General features: G+C 40.1%; 9 protein-coding genes across 9 annotated transcripts; 3 read left to right on the top strand and 6 right to left on the bottom strand. All coding sequences in view use genetic code 12, as the record gives it.

Moving 5' to 3' along the window:
* Positions 1 to 2: 2 nt before the first annotated feature.
* RJT20DRAFT_128898 (Aldo/keto reductase) lies at positions 3 to 1,299 on the bottom strand. The gene is made up of 2 exons (XM_064917378.1): positions 1,118 to 1,299; positions 3 to 1,052 (listed from the first exon to the last, which is right to left on the bottom strand). Exons 1-2 carry the CDS (start codon positions 1,132 to 1,134, stop codon positions 140 to 142), a joined length of 930 nt encoding a protein of 309 aa, XP_064773689.1. The 5' UTR covers positions 1,135 to 1,299; the 3' UTR covers positions 3 to 139.
* A 506-nt stretch (positions 1,300 to 1,805) lies between these two features.
* Positions 1,806 to 3,069, top strand: RJT20DRAFT_128896 (uncharacterized protein). Its single transcript, XM_064917377.1, has one exon. The coding sequence runs from the start codon at positions 1,930 to 1,932 to the stop codon at positions 2,968 to 2,970; it is 1,041 nt and encodes a 346-aa protein (XP_064773688.1). The 5' UTR covers positions 1,806 to 1,929; the 3' UTR covers positions 2,971 to 3,069.
* On the bottom strand, positions 3,070 to 4,387 carry NIT3 (putative hydrolase). Its single transcript, XM_064917376.1, has one exon. The coding sequence runs from the start codon at positions 4,046 to 4,048 to the stop codon at positions 3,131 to 3,133; it is 918 nt and encodes a 305-aa protein (XP_064773687.1). The 5' UTR covers positions 4,049 to 4,387; the 3' UTR covers positions 3,070 to 3,130.
* A 606-nt stretch (positions 4,388 to 4,993) lies between these two features.
* RJT20DRAFT_97099 (uncharacterized protein) lies at positions 4,994 to 6,550 on the bottom strand (the record flags this gene model as incomplete). Its single annotated transcript, XM_064921659.1, has 1 exon — positions 4,994 to 6,550. The coding sequence occupies one exon, from the start codon at positions 6,548 to 6,550 to the stop codon at positions 4,994 to 4,996; it is 1,557 nt and encodes a 518-aa protein (XP_064773686.1).
* A 1,359-nt stretch (positions 6,551 to 7,909) lies between these two features.
* On the bottom strand, positions 7,910 to 10,095 carry MNN2 (Mnn2p; the record flags this gene model as incomplete). Its single annotated transcript, XM_064919032.1, has 2 exons — positions 9,512 to 10,095; positions 7,910 to 9,421 (listed from the first exon to the last, which is right to left on the bottom strand). The coding sequence occupies exons 1-2, from the start codon at positions 9,854 to 9,856 to the stop codon at positions 7,910 to 7,912; spliced, it is 1,857 nt and encodes a 618-aa protein (XP_064773685.1). The 5' UTR covers positions 9,857 to 10,095.
* Positions 10,096 to 10,717: 622 nt separating this feature from the next.
* On the top strand, positions 10,718 to 12,021 carry RJT20DRAFT_48455 (shikimate dehydrogenase family protein). Its single transcript, XM_064920334.1, has one exon. The coding sequence runs from the start codon at positions 10,939 to 10,941 to the stop codon at positions 11,887 to 11,889; it is 951 nt and encodes a 316-aa protein (XP_064773684.1). The 5' UTR covers positions 10,718 to 10,938; the 3' UTR covers positions 11,890 to 12,021.
* A 329-nt stretch (positions 12,022 to 12,350) lies between these two features.
* Positions 12,351 to 14,494, top strand: RJT20DRAFT_128892 (uncharacterized protein). The gene has a single exon (XM_064917375.1). It carries the CDS (start codon positions 12,462 to 12,464, stop codon positions 14,457 to 14,459), a length of 1,998 nt encoding a protein of 665 aa, XP_064773683.1. The 5' UTR covers positions 12,351 to 12,461; the 3' UTR covers positions 14,460 to 14,494.
* A 90-nt stretch (positions 14,495 to 14,584) lies between these two features.
* On the bottom strand, positions 14,585 to 16,872 carry BUL1 (Bul1p; the record flags this gene model as incomplete). The annotated part of the gene is made up of 2 exons (XM_064918823.1): positions 14,585 to 16,785; positions 16,854 to 16,872. 2 exons carry the CDS (start codon positions 16,870 to 16,872, stop codon positions 14,585 to 14,587), a joined length of 2,220 nt encoding a protein of 739 aa, XP_064773682.1.
* A 1,631-nt stretch (positions 16,873 to 18,503) lies between these two features.
* On the bottom strand, positions 18,504 to 21,415 carry RJT20DRAFT_48450 (Bul1 N terminus-domain-containing protein). The gene has a single exon (XM_064920333.1). The coding sequence runs from the start codon at positions 20,920 to 20,922 to the stop codon at positions 18,856 to 18,858; it is 2,067 nt and encodes a 688-aa protein (XP_064773681.1). The 5' UTR covers positions 20,923 to 21,415; the 3' UTR covers positions 18,504 to 18,855.
* Between the last annotated feature and the right edge of the window lie 537 nt (positions 21,416 to 21,952).

The raw sequence follows: 21,952 nt of genomic DNA, 5'->3' as shown, positions 1-21,952 counted from the left end.
AATTGTCATATAATGGCCAAGGATTTGGCAATTTGGGATTTACTGTTACATATGAATGTTGCTACGTCTAAGTGTCCTATCATGAAGACTGACTCTATTTTTCTTACTTTAGATTATATAATCGCTACTTCCACAAATCCTAAGCATCACTGTCAAAAACAACAACAGGATCCCAAGGTGGATTAATGATCCTCTTGACGCCCTTGACCTTATGGATATTATCAATCTCTTTACCATCTTCGTCTTTCAATTCCACAACCTCAAAATTGCTATGAATTCTGCTAGGAGTTATAGATTTTGGTAAGACAACAGTTCCTCTCCATAAAGCCCAGGAGATCAAAATGGTTGCAGGAGGAACACCATACTTTTCGGCAATTTTAACGATGGTCTCGTCTTTGAAGAGTGGAGAATCAGAAGAACCCAATGGGCTGTATGCCTCTAAAGTAATTCCCTTCAATTTGGCGAAGGCCAACAACTCATGTTGTGGCAAGTATGGGTGCAACTCAACTTGGTTGACAACTGGAGGAATCTTAGTGCTTTCGGCAGACAACAATTTTTTCAAGTTAGAGACTGACCAGTTTGAAACACCGATGGATTTGGCTTTACCTTTTGCAACTAATGGTTGGAGTAACTCGTACGTCTCGATGAAGCTCCAGTCTAAGACGATATCACGCTTGCCGTTTGGCAAAGTTGGAAACTTTGGATCATTACCCTTGGGGTTCAAGTGAACTGGCCAATGGATTAAGTATAAATCAACATAATCCAAACCCAATCTCTCCAATGACTCGTCAATGGCAGCTTCTGGGTCCTGGTGTCTAGTACACCATAATTTTGTTGTGATAAACAATTCTTCACGAGGGATTCCGGAGTCTTTAATAGCTTTTCCGATTTCCACTTCGTTGCCGTAGGCAGCAGCGGTATCAATGTGTCTGTAGCCAAACTTCAAGGCGGTTAAGACGGCATTATATGCCTCTTCGCTGGTAGATTGCCAAGTTCCGAGTCCTAAGGCTGGAATTGAGCTGCCATCCTTCAATTTGATGACTTTGGTGGATCTAAAAGCGGACTTTGTTTAGTATTCTATTTGAAAAATTCGTTTAAACTCCGAATAAATACATACTTGGCAGATGGAGACATGATACAGATTGATTTCAGAAGATAATAAAATGTTTGTTTCGCTATAGGAACTTAGAATTACAGCACAATGGTCAATTTATTCTTGTTCGTCGTAACTTCTCTATTACTAACAATAAGCCAACGGCCAATGAACGTCTCCAGCATCCTTCGATTATGTCAAAAAGGAGTGGGACCCTCGCATTTATATAATAGTCCCAATCGGGAAGTGGGCCACAATTCCCCCAATGCGAGGACTAAATTGGGGGATCCTTTCCGGTGTTTGCTCCTTAGAAGTTAACGAGAGAGGTGGTAGTCTACTAATAAATGGGATGGGTTTATTATATGGGATCGAATTGTGTCTCTTGACTCTATTTTATCGGCTATTTTATCAGCTACATGATGTTTAAACTAACTGAGGTAGACGAAACTTGAATATTTGAGTCAGTGCTCAGTGTCTGTATCATAAACAATTGGAAGAACTTACTAGATATGGCACTTATATAATAACTCAATATTACATAAAAATAGCTGCAAATTGACAAAATATATCACTTGCATTTTTGCAGGTTACTTTATTTAGCATGAGATTGTCATGGCTGTTGTTAAGAAGAATATAGCTAGTAGTGTATTCTCTTGGCAGTTCTTCAAGTAGAAATAGTTCATTTGCTACAGTATATATCTCTTCCCATTCTATTAATATATGTCACTATAAAAATTGCGCGCTAGCGGCCTTGGAGGAGAAATATTTCAGAGCCGGTAAGCTAATAGATATTTGTAGGTTCTGTTTCTTTTAGCAGTAACAGTGGAGGAGGAGAAATGAGCAGGTTGATATTGCAATCTCAATTCAGAGGTATTACTTCTGTGATAAGCTGCTCGCGTCTTTGGCAAAGGGCCGCATTTTCCAGGTCCTCCGTCTGCCAAAATGCCAGTGGTAAAATTTCAAGTTCTTATGTTGATGCTGGATACTTAGGAGATGCCTTGGCTACGGACGGCTCCATAGAAACAGTACAATTGAAGTTCGATAGACACTCGCCGCCACAGGAGCCTACAATCTACAAATCGCCGTTAATATTTTTACATGGCTTATTTGGATCCAGATCTAACACCAGAACAGTTGCCAAACAACTTGCAGTGAAATTGGACAGAGATGTATACTGTCTTGATTTACGTAATTTTGGAGATTCTCCACACCTTCCACGCTTAGACTATCCTTCCATTGCAGCAGATGTCGAAAGATTCATAGAAGAATCGAAATTTCCAGAATTTGCCAAACCCATATTGGTGGGTCACTCGTTAGGCGCAAAAGCCTCCATGGCGGTTGCTCTTCGTCGTCCTGAATTGCCTAAAATGATTGTAGCTGTTGATAACTGTCCAGTCAGCGTCGCTGGTAATGACTCCAGTTCAAGTTTCGGTAAATATGTAAACCAGTTGAGGCTTGGAATCGAGAAATACAAATACACTGATATAAAGGACCTTGACAAGTTACTAGCACAAGTTGAACCAAACATTACTGTTCGTCAATTCTTGTTGACTAATGTAAAAAGGGGCAGAAAAGAGGACCCTATAACTTCAAAAGTTCCACTAGATGTCATTGGAAAGGCCATTCATGCTGGTAACATAGCTAGTTGGCCATACGACCTGAATGTAGTCAGATGGACTAAAGGTCCAGCATTATTCATTAGAGGAACCAATTCTCCATATATTCCAGATGAAGTGATATCCGATATCGGCAAATATTTCCCAGATTTCGAGGTAAGAGATGTAGAGGCTGGTCACTGGCTTATAAGTGAAAACCCAACTGCTTTCATGGACGTTTTAGTTGAGTTTATTGAGAGAAAGGAAGACGAGGAGTTCTAATTGTACATAGATATGCTCTTCTAGACTCGATATACCTAATATAATTATAGATATTTAGAAAAACTAATCCTAGAGAATACAGTAAGTTCTTTAGAAGGTAAGCCTTCGTGTATTAAATCTCAGTAGTTATGTAAGTCTATGATGTTAGTTCTGTTTCGTATTACAAATCACTGACCTTCACCTTTCCTTCACCAACAATGTCTTCGTAGATATCAAATCTTCTTTGGTAGTGAACAGGGATTCCTTCTCTTACCTTTGGAATTACATCTTTATCCAACTCAGCAAAGACGATCTCTTCTCCCTCTCCAGCTTCAGCGATGATCTTTCCAAATGGATCAACCACTAATGAATGACCGTATGCCTGGTATCCGCTACCTCCAACATCTCTAGCAGGGCTACACAAAACAGTGTATAACTGGTTGTCTACGGCTCTAGATCTGGCAAGTAAGTGCCAATGTAATGGGCCTGTAGTAGTGTTGAAAGCTCCAGGATAGAACATGGCGAATGAGTTATTAGGACTGCGAGAAGCAATTGATGCCAATTCGGGGAATCTTATATCATAACAGATACCCAAACCTACGTTTCCGAAATCTCCCAATTTAAACACGGTCGCTTTGTCACCCCCAGACAAGGTCACAGACTCCTGGAACGTGATTCCACCAGGAATATCGATATCAAACAAGTGAGCCTTTCTGTGCTTAGCAATGATCTCTCCGCTTGGGGAGAAGGTCAATGAGGTGTTGAAGATTTTGTTATCTTCAGGGGCCAATTCCGGAATGGAGCCTCCGATGATGTAGATTCCGTGTTTCTTGGCCAATTCCGATAAAATGGAAGTGGTTTCGCCAGAGGGGATCAATTCGGCGTAGTTACGGAATTGGTCCACGGCGTAAGGTGAGTTGAAGCATTCTGGGAGCATTACCAAATCCAATGACCCGATTGTTGATGTTTTGACGGCGTCATCTATGAACTTGGTAACTTTCGCCAAGTTTGCTGCTTTATCGGCGCCTGCCTTTAATTGAATAAGAGCCACCTTCAACGATTTGGCCAATGGGCTCTTTAACACTGGTGGCACTGTCATTTTTGCGTATTTGTCAGTAGTTACGATTCCAATGGTGTGATCCGATCGGATGTATGTCTATAAAAAAAATACGACAATCGACAATTGAAAAATTGGAACAAGAAAATAAGATTCATTATATCAGTTAAATCTCAATCACTAATCAATATCTTCTCTTACGACCATAATTCTTACAACCAAGCTTTACGGAATAGGAAAGTACTATGAGTGTCGCATATTCTAGAGAAGTTACTAATCAGGAAGAGCCACAGTCGCATAGATCTGTAGCGAGTGTAATGTGTATAGTAATCTGTAGTGTGTTGTGAGTTGTGAGTTGTGAGTTGTGAGTTGTGAGTTGTGTGTTGTGTGTTGTGTGTATTGTAATGTATGTAGTGTGTAGTTCATTCATATAGTTAGTTAGTCTGTCTTTTTTTACGGCCATTTGCAGCATCGTTGAGAGTGGTGAGACTTTGTAGGGGAATAAGAAATGCTGGTGGTAATGGAGAGGGCTATGGTAATGATGATAGTGTTAGTAGAGAGGTTGCTGGTGATGAAACGGCGAAAGTCGTCGAGCCATGCTTAATGTGCTAATGTGCTTCATATGCTTCATATGCTAATGTATAGATGCATGTCTACACATTACAGAATACAGCACGGCAATGTAGGCGACTTTTTTGTCGTTCGGTCTATTTGAACCTTAAAGTATAAATCTCCCCATCTCAGGTTAGTAGTGGATTTTAGAGCGCCATCTCAAATAGTAGTAGATTCTCATCGTGAAGCCTCATTTTCCAACAATATCTCTGTAATTTTTCTTACTTCTATATGTTTCACTATTAGATACCTTATTATTAATTTACTATTAAGTTGTTGTGAATAAATATAATCATATGTAATTATATCACCATGCGAATTTTGCAGCCTGCTAAAATATCAAAGCAGCCTGTCTTGTTAGGAGTTGAGAAAACCCTATGATTCATCGATATCGTTACTCTCGTCAATGCTGTATTTATCAACATGAGACGGATTCTCTTGTTCGATGTCCTTCTTACGGTGAGTAATTTGGTAGAATACAAACAGCAGTGCAACAAGTACTCCCATTCCTGCTAATCCAAAACCCATGTAAAACGCCACTCTCATACCGTGTATTGTTGTTTCCGTGCTTGGCACCATGTCCTTGGTAACATAGTATTCAACAGTTCCAGCAAAACCTAATCCAATAGAGATGGAGTAGTTGACAAATGTCGATACTAAAGAACCCGCCATACCTTGCTGCGATTTTGGCAAAGCAGTACTAAGGATGATACATGCTGCTGGAAACGACATGTCCATACCGAACGGCTGAATAAGGAAACTGACAAATTTCTGAGCCCAATAGATTTGTCCAACTGGTCTAGTTCCCATGAGAATACTTCCGACCAAGAACGCCAACAAAGAGCCTAGCAAAATAATTGAAGATGGGACCTTTTGAACCATGAAACCTGTGGATACTGCAGCTATTAATCCTGTGAAAATACAGGGTACAGTCATTACAGCAGCTAAAATTGGACTATCTTCATCAATGACCAAAGACCATCTAAAGGTGTAAAACAACCAAATACCAAAACAAGACCAACCAGCGGCAATACATCCAAGTACAGCTCCAGTTTCGCCCTTCAAGGCATCTGGAGGCACTAATGGATCCTCCACTTTCTTCTCAATATAAATGAATGCTGCCATGGACAAGAATCCAATGATTAATAAAACGTACACGTACGGTGTATCCCAACCCACCACTGGCCCCTGGTTCCAAGCAAAGTTAATCAAAACTAAACCAGCGACACCAGCAAGAGATCCTAAATAGTCAAATGAACCACCCGATCTTATACCAACGTTTTCTGGAATGACGAAGTAGGCGAAAACAGCAACAGCAAAACTTACTATTCCACAAACCCAAAAGGTCCATGGCCACCATACAAGTTGAGCAAACAAACCACTAAAAATGGCACCAATAGTGAAACCTGAAGGTGCTACGGATCCGAAAAATGCCATACACATGTCCTTTCTCATACCGTTAGGGTAATAGCTTCCGATCAATGCCTGTGAATTTGGCATCATTATGGCAGGGCCTATACCTTGAAGTGCTCTCATCACGTCGAATAGAATATTTGAGGATGAGAACCCTACAAAACCAGTTGCTAGCGAAAAAGCTCCAAACCAAATGTAGCCAATGATATACATCAACTTGTAACCATGCATGTCACCAAGTCTTCCTGAGATGAGAATGAAAGTTCCTACAGTTAACGAGAATGAAGCGGAGAACCAAGATATTTCTCCTGGTTTATCATCAATATTGAACGTCTTTCCAATAAGACTGGACGTGTTCATGGTCTGAGCTACTGAAGCTTGTGTAAGCAACTGAGATAAGCACATCAAACCAATGAAAAGTACCTCCCTGGTTAGCGAAATCTCATGATAGTTCGGTCTTGCTACTATCGAAGCAACAGATGCAATGTCTTCATAGGACAAGTTGGAATTTCTCCTCATAAGCTCCTTGATGTTGGATGTCCTCACGGGCTCAACATCAAGGGGCAATATACTCTGGCTGTCAGAAGACGACTCCATTGTAACTGCTGTAGTGGTTATTGTAATTGGAATGAAACTCCGAAGAATAAATTGTAATCTCCAATTAAATATTTCGCGGTATATTAAAACACATATATATTTTTTAAAACGCGAGCGATGCTCTTAATAAGAGGAAGTCAAACGCCAAAGGTTGGATCCAGCCGCATAGAAATGCCGCATAGAAACAAAAGGCCGGATCCAATGCAGGGCGGTAAACGTTGTAAACGTTGTAAACGTTGTAAACGTTCAGCTGACCAGATGTGGTTTACTAATCTTAGTAATTGTAGCCATTCTACCGTAAACGTCGCTTTGGGAAACCCTCGATTTCAAAGGCCCGATCCGAAGTTCGGAAAAGGAGAGCCGATGCGGTGGGAAAAGAAAAACATATGGTTGTATGCACGGTCAATTGCTGCAAATGTAAGCGATATTCAGAGGTTTACTAATGTAGGGTTGGTGGTGGAAAGCAAGTTAGAATAGCAAGTGAATGCGGAGTGAAAGGAGTTAAAGAGGAGTGAGAGGATTTTCCGAAAAAAGCGACAATGCTGAATCTCGTACAAGATGCACAGGAATTATTGAATTGTTTTTCCGTGGACGGATGAGAATTCTTGAGTTTGGAGTGATTACTGGTTATCGTGAGGCTTTTCGATAGTTGGGTTATGAGGCTTATACAGTACTATTCAGATGAATGTCGCACATCTCTCAAGAAAATGTCCACTTCATATCCATAATATTGAGACACCCATGTCAACCAAAAATGACCCTTCTGTAGTAAATCAATTGATCAATGGGCGCGACATTGAGTAAGAATCAGTTATGATGGGTTTGAGCTAAGACAAGCAGTATTGCTCTTTGTGTGTCCGCAAAACAGGTTGGTATAATCTGATATCACGAAGTCTATCTAGCTAAAGCAAAAATAAAAAAAATCGGATATCTGTAACAATTGAATGGTGCTATTCACAGGTTCAGTCCCATTCAATATAGTTTAATTGATCCCAAACCTAAATATTTACTATCTACAGTGGCTAAAATATTAACATTACGGTAAGGGAATTTATTTGAGAATGGAGCGACATCATGTGAATAATACTGTAGTAGAATTGTTGAAATTTGGGTTAATTGAAGTTGTGGTATCCGTTATTTACAAAAGTTACTGACTTCTACAGAATGATTAGTAAAATTAAAATGCTATTATTTTCTTGTTAATGAAATATTAGAGTTAGTGGATTATGGGTGGATGCTGGCAATTATGGCCATAATTCCGTTTAGAAATTCGCCTCAAATCTATACAATGACCAGTCCTTCTTTAAATTTTGTAGTTTCCTTCAACCAACGCAAGTGAGGAATGAATACTTCTTCACATCTCTTCCTATTTTTTTCCTCTTCGTATTTGACGTAGATAAGAGAAGATCCCATGTATTCAGATGCATCTATGCCCTCCTGCCCATCGATTGGCTTCTTGGTTTCTTCGTCGTAATAGTTTGGACAAAGAGCTTGAGTAAAGAATTGCAAAACGCGTAAGTCAAAATCATATCCAACATTCTCATTGATGGACTCATACATTCTGATATGATCACCAGATTCCTTATAGACCAAATCGTGGTTGTCTACAAGCCAGTTAGGGTAATATTTAGGGTAGGATAAGTGCATGAAAATAATGTCAATGTCCTCCTTTTCAGTATTCAAGGACTGTATTGGATCGTAATGTGCCAATGCCTTGGATGTAAACTTATTATCCACTTGAGACACATATCCAGTCCATTTGAACTGTCTCAAAGTTTGGAAATATGGCTCACCCATTGCTGTTGCTGCTGCTATGAATGTTTCTTTATCACCTTCTCCGGCAGAGCCTTGAGTCAATAATGGGTAGTAGTAATCTGGTCCAAAGACGTTGTAGTACAAACACAATAATAATGTCCTGAGATGCGATGTTCTGTTGATCAATAACATACCGGTCTCAGATGTTGGGTCTGGAAGAGCACCTTCAAAGTCGTGGAACCAAGAGTTTTTGAAGTTGTACTCGGATAACGGTTTAACGTTCTGTAAGCCCTCCTTTTCAGCTTCCTTTTTGTCGTAGGCAGAATATCTAAGTTTGTTTTCCTTAACCTTGATACCTGCAATATCGTAATATTTGGGATTGGTCGTTCTTGCCCATGCATCTGGCCACAAAATTAAGCCATTCTTCTTGAATAAGTCAGATTCAAAGAGATAGTCCATGTTTCTAGTAGGGAAGTTGTCCGAATCTAAATACAAAACATTCTCGAACTTGGAGCTCATCAATGCCAACATCTTATACTGGTAACCTCCCAAGTTGAATCTCTTTTTCAAGTCCAAAGCCAACTTAGTGTCAAACACATTACATCTAGCGTTATACTTTGGCAAAACAACTTCACAGAAGTCCTTCTCGTATTCTTCTTCGTTGGAAAGAAATAATTCAATAGGCTTCTTAGCTCCAGTGGCTCTTATTTGTCTGATAACAAGATAAGACAACCAACTATATCTTCCACCACCAACAAGGACGTAACCGGAGGATCCAGAGTAAGTTTCCCATTCGGAGTCAGTCTTCAAGATATTACCAAAAGTATTCAATCCGTATATGTCGATCAACTTGTTCATCTGAATCTCTACGTAATCCTCGTGAGAAGCCTTCAACAGTTCGAATGATTTGTCGGAAATATCCAACACATTTTCCAAATACTCCTTGGAGAATAAGAAGGAATCATGGGTTGAGAATAATTCCTTAGCCTTTTCAGTTTTGTACTTTGCCTTCAAGGAGCCTCCATCAATAGCATAGTTCTCGATGTTTGTGAAGAAAGCCGAGTAATCACGAATCGATCTGATTATAGAATCGGGTGAAAGTTTGCCCTTTTCGAGAAGTTTTTCCACTTCCAATTCTTCATTAGAAATAGGTGCTGGTTCAGGTTCTGCTTCTGCTACGGCTTGATGTCCTTTTAAAGCTTCTGGATTCGAAGGTGGTACATTACCTCCGTCGATAGGGTTGTCTAATGGTCTTGGTGGAACGCCTGCTTTTTGGGTGTTATCTTTTAATAAAGGTAGGTTTTTCACTGGGATAGTTTGTGGTGTTTGCTGACCTTTGGGTATGGCAACATGGGGAGGTTTAGATTGCTGAGGATGGGACTGTCTCGATATCAAATGGTAGAACACCAAGAACAACACCACGGCGATTATGACCCTCTGTCGCTGTCTGTAAATTACTTTGAGGAACGACATAATGGTTGAATTTTCACCTGATTTTACAAACTATGTATATATATACGAGTGAGCGTCGTTCACCAGCGAGATGTAATGATAAACTCTATGAACAAAGAAACTGCGATGAAAATGACTAGTAAAGAGAGTAGTCAAACTCGAGCCAAAGTTGAAAGAAAAAAAAAACAAAGATCAAATCAAATTAATGCAAGAGTCAAGCATAAAAAAATATATATATAATTGAATCTCAATCAAAATCAGCATCAGAATCAAAATCAGAATCAGAATCGGAATCAACGCCAGAAACAAACCAGTCTAAAATTTTAAACCGTGACAAATTCGCGTCGACACAAACTTTGCAATGTCTCGCGTGCCTGAGTGAAGGATAAGGAAGAAGGAACGAATGGGTGCGAAGTGAAGATTAGAGGAAGGAAGATTAGAGGAAGGTGCGGGTGTAGGAAGGAACGAGGGAACAGAGGAAGGAAGAAGGAAGAAGGAATGAGAGTATGAGAGGATGAGAAAATGGGCGGTGGGGGACACCGCGGGCCTAATTCATTGAAGAAGATAGGAATTAGGTGGAAGCGGTGGATGTGGTGGATGTGGTGGATGTGGTGGATACGGTAGATGAGTAGTCCCAATTTAGTTACAAGCACAGTACACATTAGTTGGTTATTACGGTAATATACAATGATAGTTACGAGAAATTAGATAACCTTAAGATTACAGACAAACAACTAGAATTTGGGAGTTTACCGTATTCCGAGATACGAACCGAGCTTCAATACACGATATTTTTGTTGGAAAGCATCCCTCCTATTCAGAATATTATGGTTATATGTGTCTAGCACTGACAGAACAGGAAGGACATTGTTAACATACAAAAATAGATATAAGTAACCAGCTACGTAGATACAGTACATGTATATGGAAAGTGGAGAGTTAGCCCCACCAACAATGAATTAATTCATCTGCCAACACGTCTGTAGAGGAATTAGGGTTTTTAATTTGACAGTAACGAAACAATCGCGGATAATACTATACTTCTCTAATGGTCATATCTACTGACTTTTAGTAATCAACATTTCATACGTAAACCTTCAATCATGTCTGTGTCATATGAATGTATAAACGCTCAAGATCTCATCGAACTCCGGAAAAGACCCTTAAAAGTCCGCTTATTCGGTCAACATCTCCAACACTCTAAAGCTCCCTTGTTGCAGAACTACATCTTTGACAGATTGGGGTTGAAATGGAGATACGAATTGTTTGCTAGTGACGATTTCACCGAGTTCAAAAGATTCCTTGGTTCTGAAAACTGCGCTGGTGCAGCTGTAACTATGCCTAATAAGGTAAAGATTTTAGAACATATTGACATTGTCGATGACGGAGCGAAGGCGGTTCGGTCAGTCAATACAATTTACCTTCGTAAGCAGCTAGGATCTGAGAGGATAGTATACGTGGGAACCAACACAGACACATTGGGCATACGCGATTCGTTTACCTATAATGCTCCTAAGTATGTACAGAGATCGCAGAGTGAAAATCGCCCTGGGTTGGTCTATGGTGGAGGTGGAGCATGCCGATCTGCTGTATATGCGTTATCGGAGTTCTTCAAGTGCCCAACGATATACGTAGTGAATCGATTTGCTCATGAAGTAGTTGCTGTATCACGAGCCATGGCAGAAGGAGGATTCCTAGGCAAAATAGTGCACATTAAAGATGAAGAAGAGGCACATTCAATCCAAAACAAACCGCTATTGGTGGTTTCTACAATACCTGATTTTACTCCCCAAACTGCAGAAGAGAAAAAGGCCCGAGCCATTCTTGATATTTTCATGAGTTCGGAGAAGGGAGCTGCTTTGGAGATGTGCTATCATCCTAAGCCCACCACCAGGATATACAATGATTTCAAGGCCAGTGGTTGGAAAGTGATATCCGGAGTGGAAGCTATGATATACCAGGGAATAGCTCAGCAAGTCCTCTGGACTGGATATGAATTAGAAGATATTCCAATAAGTGATATCATTGAACATGTCTACTCCGATCTTGATTAAGATGGGGATTGTGTGCCCTTGCGTTTTAAGCAATAGCTTTAACAAAAGCAACCACCACCGTTAAATCCAACAATAGAATAGAGCCAAGAGAATGCCATAAAGAAAATCAAACAACTACTTCCCGGTGAAGTGTCTAAAGCAATGTAGTATGATATTTTCTGCTAAATTACAAATACATTCCCTCTATTGCTCTGCTTCTATTCCATAAGCCTTTCATCTCATAAAAAAATTTGCACCCATTTTTTATCCCCACAAAAGCAGTTCAAACGAGGCATTAATACAAACGAATCATTCCTCTCGACGTATTCCTTTACCTACAAACACTTCAATTTCCTTTCATCGTCCACTCACATTGCTTCCCTATATATTCTACTACCAGCAAACAACAGTCTATCCCCCCACCAAGTTACACGTCGTCATCTTCTTCGTCTTCTTCTTCTTCTTCCCCATTGTCTTCTCGCTTCGGACTTTGACGCTGCAACAGTTTTTTTAGTGAGGCACCTTAAAAGTGACGCTTAAGTTTGCTGAGCAAGTGGAATTGTAATAAGAAAGTGAAGTTCTTCTTCGATAGTATGGGAATTGTTAGTTGTAAGAAGTCTTCTCTGTTCTTCTTGTGTAGTGATATCATCAGTCATATTAGGGTTAGAACAGCGGCTTCAGCACCACGTTTGTCGCCAATACTACTGAATAGAAGAAATACTAGAACCATTGCTACTATGTCTAAGCTCACCGAACTCCCAAAGACATCGTCTTTCACGGACTACTTCCAGCCAGATGACAAAATCAGTACAACGGAAATAGCCTTGGCCAATGAAAATGGCATTATTCACAAGCCACGAATCCTAGAATTGGGAGCATTTTCATATACATTGCCTCAGTTAAGGAAAGATTACAAATTCCTCACTGCAAGCTCTATTGCCCTTAAGGACATTGGATTGGATCCAGAACAAGTCAAAGATAAAGAGTTCCAGGAGTTGGTCAGTGGAGAGTTTTACTTAATGCACAAAGACTCGTTCCAATCCAAAGGATATCCATTTCCCTATGCCCAGGCGTACACCGGTTGGCAGTTTGGTCAGTTTGCTGGGCAATTGGGAGATGGACGTGTATGCAACTTGTTCGAGGTTCCTAAAGCGAAGAAAGAAACTCCAAAGAAGAATAGAGATAAATACGAAATCCAATTGAAAGGGTCAGGAATGACCCCATATTCAAGATTTGCCGATGGTAAGGCTGTCTTAAGATCTTCTATTCGTGAATATATCATTTCTGAGCATTTGAATGCTATTGGAATACCATCCACGAGGGCTTTGTCTTTGACTTACCTACCAACAACCTATGCCAATCGCCACTATGCAGAGAAATGTGCAATCGTTGCCAGATTTGCAGAGCTGTGGATCAGGTTGGGAACTTTCCATTTGTATAGATGGAGGGGAGACCGAGTAGGGATTAGAAAGTTAAGTGACTACGTAATAAACGAGTTATTCACCATTGATGGAGAGAAATTCGGATACTTTGAGGACATTTTAAAACACAAATCGGATTTCTTTGAGGGAAGCAAGGAATCAATTGGTGAACTAACGGACTACGACAAGATGTACTACGAGACAATTATTCGTAATGCATCAACAGCAGCTATGTGGCAAAGTTACGGGTTTTTAAATGGTGTGTTAAACACTGACAACACTTCAATCTTGGGTCTTTCACTCGATTTTGGACCCTTTTCTATTATGGACAAGTATGATCCAAACTACACACCCAATTCGGAGGACCACGAGCAGCGCTATGGATACCGTAATACACCTACTGCAATTTGGTGGAACTTGACTAGATTAGGTGAGGATTTGGCTGAATTAATAGGCGCAGGAACCACTCTCTTAAATGACCCCAAGTTTTCGGGTGGCAAGTTTGACGAGACATGGGAAGAGCCAGTAATCAAAAGAGCTACTAAGGTTATTGAAGTGGGTGGTGAGATATTTCAATATGCATTTACCAAGAAGTACGTCGAGACATTCTTAGGAAGGTTAGGTTTGTCCACGAAGCTCATTGATTATTCGAACATAGATTCGTATAACGAAGAGTTGATTGCTCCTTTACTTGAGTTGCTCTTCAAAGTCCAGTGCGATTTCAACAAGTTCTTCTTACTATTGCAACAAGTCAATCTTGAGAACAGCAATGAGACCGTCGCTGCTTCAATATTATTACCTTCATTTAATGAAAAGGAATCTAGATACACGGAGACAGAATTGGTCGAAAGTATTTCAGAGTGGTTAACCAAGTTCAGAATTCTCGTACTGGAATCTAGAAGTATTGACCCAGAGCACACTAGACCTACCAGTCATAAATATAATCCATACTTTCTCCCAAGGAACTGGATTTTGGACGAAGTCATTCAGTATACACAAGACTCTGGGGCCGAGGACCTCTCCTACTTGAAAAAGTTGGAGAAGATGAGTTTCAACCCTTACGACAGATCCAAGTGGGGTAATGAATTGAAGGAGTTGGAACAGAAATGGCTCTTACAAGGGGACAGAGGTGATGAATATTCAATGTTACAGTGCAGTTGCTCAAGTTAGTAGCATAGAAAGAATCGCTAGTTTACATAGACTGTATTCAAAATTCTATTATATTAATTATTAGTGTTTGTTTTTTACATGAACGACATAAATATGTACAGATATTCCATTTCCAGAATGAAAATCTAGGATTTTTGAATGACCACTGGAACTTTGATCTTAATGTGTTCATTCGTACTTGTTACCAATATCACTTTAAGATAGTACATTCTTGCCAAGTAGCAAGATTGGAAGTTTGGCACTAAGCAGAATTTATCATAAGCCTTTGAGGAATTTTGTGCCTTTTCATTACCTTTTAAAGAAATTGACTCCAAATTTAATTTCAAATTGAACTTCTTTGTAAATGCATTGGTCTTAAGGTCTCTAGCCCAAGGAATACCAGCGATACCTTTTGAATCACGGCTTTGTCCCTCACTCTCTATCTTCACATCATTTACTTGTAAATTGATGTTCTTTTCTTTCAACTGGCAAATTCCCTTGATGTCGTCAATCATTTGCTTTTCAATTTTAAAGTTTTCAACTCCCAATTTTTTTATAATTTGGTACAACTTTGTAGATAATTCCTGAGTAGGTTTGACAATATTATTAGTAATATTATCATTATCAATAAATGTTAGCCTCTGCATGGGTACTGTGGTTGGCTTGTTGAATATCATATTATGATGCAATTCAATTGGAATAGCATACTTTTCGGATTGTATTGTCAGAACAACTAATTCCACAGCGACCAGCTTAATTTCTGGCAACTTCTTGGTATCGTTCGAACTAGCGAGAGATGGTAAGCTCACCGATAAGTCTATTGGTACATCCAACTGCCAACTTGGTTCCACCCCTTCTTTGTTTGGATGAGACCTAAATTTAGGAGGTGGAATATATTTAATAGTGTAGTCTTTCTTTGGAGTGGAAACCTTCATTGTCCCAATATTCTTGGTAGTACCTGTAAAAGACTTTTTCATCATAGGGAATACAATCTCGTAGCTGTCATCGACTTTGGTCTGTGGGAACTTTACATCTCTACTGTTTTGTCTATAGGATTGTCTGAGCTTAGCTAATTCCAATTCAGTATCTGTCAATTTTTTGGAAATATCAATGGAGCTATCAAATTCATCATTCTCGATAGATTTTAGTAATTCTTCTCCCATCTCGATCTTCTGTTTAATTCTATTGAATAAATTCTCATGGATCAATTTACTTTCAACAAATTTCATTCTCTTCTCGTTCTCGGTCATATCATTGGATTTACGTACTATTCTCATGTAATTGCACGTTTCCTTCAAAATTATATATTCATCACCAGTGGAGTTAATCAAAGTGGTATCATCATGTTTCTTTAATTTGTTCTCAATATCGTACTTGGATTTTCTTCCAATAAATCTAGCCAACACTCCATATGCAACAGATGTATCGATCATGGAGAAATCCTTGATGTGGTCCTCCAATGCTACACCTCTTGGCGTCAGATCTGCGTATCTTGATAATCCCATACTTGGAGGTAATTGAACATGTTCGGTCAAATTATGTTCATTGCACTCCGAGTCCAACAAGTTGTTCGGAATCTTGAAAGTGAAAAAACGCTTATAAACTCGGTTAGGCAAGATAGTCTTGTTAAGGCCAAAAGAGAGACGAGTGCCGTCCCTTGGATCTACCATGTCTGGGCATTGGAAAGGATTATCAAACTCGGTGATAAGTCTGTTAATATGGCCATCGTTGAAGGAAGCACTAAAATCAAACATCTCCAAGAACTTCTTTATCCTTAATGGATTCTTTTCCTTGGTCTGGAGATCAGTCACTATGATAGTACCCTCAAACAATAAGTAGAACATTTCAAATGGGATAGGTCTAGAGGCACTTGATTTTATGAGGACGTATCCATTAATGTAGTCACCCTGCGAATACTCGAATAACAGCGGGTTGATTTCCTCGGGTTCCTCTCCCACTTTACAGATATCCTTGGTGAAATGAACGCTAATGTCAACGGCATTGGAAAGAGGATTATCAGTACAAGTCAAATTTCTTAATTTGTGAACGTTATCCAAAACTGTTTCCTGCCAGGAGTGGGTATTTTCATCGGCCACGATGAATGCTCCGTCGATGGTCGATTGGCTTCCAGTAGACGACGACGATGTGGAAGGACTACCTCTTGCGACTGGAGGTGACATGATAGATGTTAAAGGACTGTCATTGGACGCGTACGATACTATGGATGGAGTAGACGACGAGTTCTGGTATGCTGGAGGCTCGATCGACTCGTCTGCCGTGACATTCAAGTTCTTGGAGACTGTGTTCGTGTACATATGATAGGAAGGAAGGATACTCCATAGTTGGTCTTGTCCTTTTGCAGCCTGTTCATCGGCGGTTATGTCTTGGGGCTCTATGTTTTGCTGTGGCTGCAACAAAGGAAAGCGAGGGCCATTTTCTGGGGTGTCAGAAGGCATTATAAGCACGGAACGAGACGGTTATATCACTGAGACCAGTGCGATGTGCGATGTGAAGAGGGTCAGTACTAGGTACTGAAGAAGTAATAATGGTGGTATGAATATTAATGTAGCTATTAATATCTACTATATCTATCACCACAGACCAAACAAACAATAATAATATGAAGACTTTGCAACACTACAAAATGAGACTCACCGAAAATCTCGCTCTATTTATATATAAAGCTATACATATAAACATATATCACATCCCAGAAATCGTTAACCACCAAAACAGAATTAAGGCTCAGGTTTCAATGCTCACAGTCGCAATAGTAATCAAAATGACTAATCACTAATTATTATTGTTGTTCCAACTATGCTATGTAATACAACAAAGTACACAAGAAGGCACGAATGCAATAGGTATGCACGTCAGATTCAATAATATATAAGCCCACAGTGGAAAACAGTAACCATGCGCCATTAACAACGAAGCTTAACCCAGAGATATTTTAATTTTACCTAAAAGAATCGAGCCAGAGATGACTCCGATCCCACAAGAAACAGCCAATGAAGGTTTGTACCGAGCTGTTCTTTACTACGGGAGCAATAACCGAGACACTTTCTTGGAGTGGAAGCCGCCTCGCATTCAAACAGTGGTCCAGTAGAGTGGGTTATGGATTAATAATCGTAACACCGGATTGGGAAGCGGCTTGGAATTATCTCGTAATCTCAGTTACATGTCGGATCGTTGGAGAAGGCCAAGGAAGAAGAAGGATGTAGAAGCTAAAAAAAGGAACAAGCTACCAAAGGGGTAGCAAATTCGGAGACCGTTGTGTGTTATATTGCATTTGGCTTTGCTTGACTTTGTTGGCTTTGGTTGGCTTAGGTTACGTTTCTTGTCTTTGCATATGAGTCGGAAGAGGGGTTGAATTGGTGCTGCTGAGATATTTTCACTGGTTAAACCTGTATTGTGATATCATTCTCCACTTCTACAGTAATCACCATTCTTTTTATTTCTTTTTTTTTTCAAGTAACTCCATATTTGTTCAAGACACCTGACATGATATCAGATAATTTGAGTTACAGGGACGATTATTACTCAACTAAATTTCCGCATTTGCATTTGTGTGTTGAAAACCCTTTGTAGACAGTCTACAAAAAGATGTCTCTCTCGTGCTTTGGCAAAAATCACCGAATTTCTAAATTTTATTTGCTGCAATATGGAGTCCCATTTCTGCCTTAAAATTACACCCACGCCATGTGTCACCATGTGTCATCTTGTGTCTCGTTGGCACTCCACATAAATATCATAAATACAGTATACGTAGCATGAACCCACTCATCCAATGCACAAAATATGACTCAAAATCAGACCCCATGCTCACCAACGAATGCAACTGCCCTATATTGTAGACATTCATTCTTCTAATTGCTTCCAAATACTTCCAAATACCACCAGGCCGCTCCCCGCATATTAGATTTCTAACGTTGTTTTCTTCTTGGTACTATCTCGTAACTATAATCCTTCACCGTCACTGGTGTATGTTCGCTGTTAATCCACTTCCATAACAATACATACAGATCTCGGATATAGGCACTTCGGGTACAAGTTACCGATAAAGAAAATTTTGCGACTCTCTGCGACTCATTGCAAAAAAAAAAAAAAAATCATTTTGCGGTCGTAGAACGGTTTCAGTTTCGGTTTCTGTAGTGACTCATTTGAATGCTTGTTGGATTGTGGGCACACTTGCCATGCTATTTGCAAGACCCCTATGGTGCATGAGATAGATAGCCCTACGTCGTTCGGCCCTGCTGTCACATTTTCTGCTATTTTTGTTACTAGGTACGTTCTCTTGGCTTAAGAAGCCGTTCCTCTGTAGGGCACTAATTTCATTGACATGTCTGTCTATGTATATTTCATCTGTATATATTTATTGAGACCCCGTAGTATCATCGTAGTTCCCATGGCTCTTCTATATATAACCCCTGTCCTTGGCTACAACCACAGGAACCTTGATATATACACACGTTTCGTTGTGACTAAACTCTAGACGGATTCTGACGTAGTATAACCGAGCAAAATGACAAGACTGGAAGGTGGGCAATAAGCAGTGCTCATCGAATCCTCCAGTTCTGCTTCGCTTGATCTCGCTTGTTGCAGCAAGATTCACCATTAAGTTGAACTTTGTGGTTCCTTCACATTTGCTGTGCCAGTTATGCACTCTGGAGCTGGTGGAAGAAAAGATCCCCTTACCAGTATCAACCTTAACATCATTGACTGTAACGATGGTACATTTCTCCTTAAGTTTGCAGATACTGCGCAAGTCAATAGCTAACAGCTTCTCCACTTTAAGAGACTCGGTGCCAACCTCCTTGCAAAGCTCATATAACTGGCCGGCAATACTCTTCATTGGCTCAATGATATTCTTATAGGATCTATCTTCGTCATTATCGGAGGTGGATATCTTATTCTTTCCAAGCACCATATCGGCATCAAACTCAAATGGTATAGCACATTCGTCAGATCTCAACGTCACCATTACCAATTCAGTCCGAATCAGCTTAATGTGTGGTTTTGATCCCTTTTCAAAGTCAGTAAGGTCAACAGTAATAGGAATGCGTAAGTTCCAGCTATCGAGATCTCTTGAAGTGATTTCTTCGTGACGAAATGCTTTAGGAGTTATATAGTTCACTACAAATTCGGTGGCTGGAGTATAAACGTTGATATTACCCATTGTTCTTCCGCTTCCAGCGAATGATTTCTTGCTAATAGGCACTGACAACTGATGATTCTCAAGCAGAGCCTCATAAGTTGGTAATTCAGGGATATATGGTACAACAGGTGCATACATCATCTTGGCAGACTTTACGAAATCACCTTCGTACTCAGGAGGAGCTTGCTCCTCTCTATTTTGGATTCTCTTTAATTCGTGTCCCTCTTCGATCTTCTGCTTAAGACTACCCATTAAATCGAAGTATCTCTGTTGCAGCAGAGACTTTTTCTCTCCCATTGGAGATACGTTTGACTTTCCGACTACACGGACATAATTGAATGCCAGCTTCAAAGTTACATATTCATCTTGACCAACTATTTCCCCATAGCTCTCACCAGGTCCCACAAAACGAGCCACCACGCGATAGCTTATCAGGGTGTCTGTGTAAGCGTGGTCATTTACACTCAACATTCCACCCAATGGGATACCAAGACTAGGAGGAAGTTGGCGATGTGTTGATAATGAGTTATGCAGGCAAGTTGAATCTAGTAAGTGATCTGGGATCTTGAACGAGAACTTGGTGATATAAGTTTTGTATGGGGCCAATGCTGATCCTGAGTCCACAAAGACTTGGGACTCGAACAACTCCGGGTTGTAGGAACTAGCAAAGTCAATCATTTCCAAGAACTTGTGTTGATGGGCTGGTCTTTTTCTCTTCTTATATTTCGTGTAACGTGTTTCAAGCACTGTAGAGCATCCCTCAAACGACACGTAGAACATGTCAAAAGGGATAGCTTCCTCGCTATTATTCCTTATCAGCATGTATCCAGTTACCATCAGGTCTTGTTGATATTCTTTGCATTCCGAGTCAAATTGAATTGAAATCACAATTGCATCGGAGACTGGATTTTGGGTATTGGTTAAATCGTAGTATTTGGAGATGTCATCGAGGATGGACTCCTTTCTTCTGTGGGTAATGGCATTGAAAGTTTCAGTATCGGCATCGATTTGGTATTCATTAACTTCTGCATTGTATGTCTCGTAAGAGATTTCGTGGGGAGAAGATGAACCATGGGTGCTAATTGAACTCGGTATGCTACTAGCAGAGGTTCTTCTTGAAATGGAAGGGGCTATGAGACAGTTGTAGGAGGGAAGAAGAGCATTCAAGTGGAGTGATGAAGCGTTGGATGCGATTTTAGTGAGGATATCATTACCGTTAGCAAATGGAGGTAATAGAGAAGGTGATTGGCGTGGTTGGTGGGGATTACGGTTATGCACTACGTTCTTATGGCTGCTAAGAGCCAGTTGTAGGTGTAGGGACATCATTTTATGATGTCAATGGCTAATGAAAAATTTGGATAATAGGTGCAAAACACGCAGCCCTTAAGAACGGGACCTTGTGCATTGCAAGATATATATAGTTTACGATGATATTGCAGCTAATTCGAATTGCAAACACGATGCTACTAAGGTATGCAAAAAATTTTCACCACTTCTCCTCCTATTAAGGGTGGTAATAATACAGAAGCAAACCTTGCTTGATGTGCAATGCTCTTAATCAGGAAACTCCCGCCGCATAGGCCCCACTATTGCACATTTAGTTAACAATTACGAGAAAACCTTGAATCCAGGCTTCTAAAGTTAGCAATTATGGCTAATTATCGACACTAAACCTACATAGCACCATACATGAATGATACAATGAGCGAATACCACTAGAAAATAACACATCACGCTGAGGAGAACACCAGTAGAAGTGTTGTACCACTCGGAGTTACTTCCTAATGTGAGGGAAGTTGGTCGGTGATTGTAGGTACGATTAGTAACGAGGTCGGAGCTATGCACATTAGCCTTGAGCTACACCGCCTATTAGGCTGGATTTGGTAACATCCACAAATACTGCACTCGCCTTAGCTGTGTAACAACGTTGGCATAACTGTATACTAGAAGCACACACGCTTGCATCATAAAGGGGTTTAAATCATGACTCATAGATCCAGTTCCACCTGCTGCGGTAAAGGACACCACCGATATGGGCATATAGTGCAGGGCTGAGTTCAGCAGGCAGCGCCCTTTTTTTTTTTCTAATGCTCTGCGAATAGTAATGTATTCCGTATTAGAATTTAAACTATCTACCGCGTTCACCGGTGCGATATACCAGTGAAAGAGAAAGTGGAAGGTCGAGAATAGGGTTTTTTCTTAGCATTACACATCCTGCTGAAGTTCGTAAATAGTGTTATTAATTCTGTGGGTTTGCTGCAATAGCAAATTTCAGGTAAAGGTGTGGTGTTGAAATGTTCTCACCACGAAATCTCAACTTTTGTATGGAGTGGTAGATGCAAGAATAGGGTTGCAC

The sequence above is a fragment of the Scheffersomyces xylosifermentans genome (genome assembly GCF_036884685.1).
Source record: "Scheffersomyces xylosifermentans strain CBS 12540 chromosome Unknown RJT20scaffold_5, whole genome shotgun sequence".
Classification (NCBI taxonomy): domain Eukaryota; kingdom Fungi; phylum Ascomycota; class Pichiomycetes; order Serinales; family Debaryomycetaceae; genus Scheffersomyces; species Scheffersomyces xylosifermentans.
Note: the sequence above shows the minus strand (reverse complement) of the source record. Positions and strands in the feature narration are given on the sequence as shown.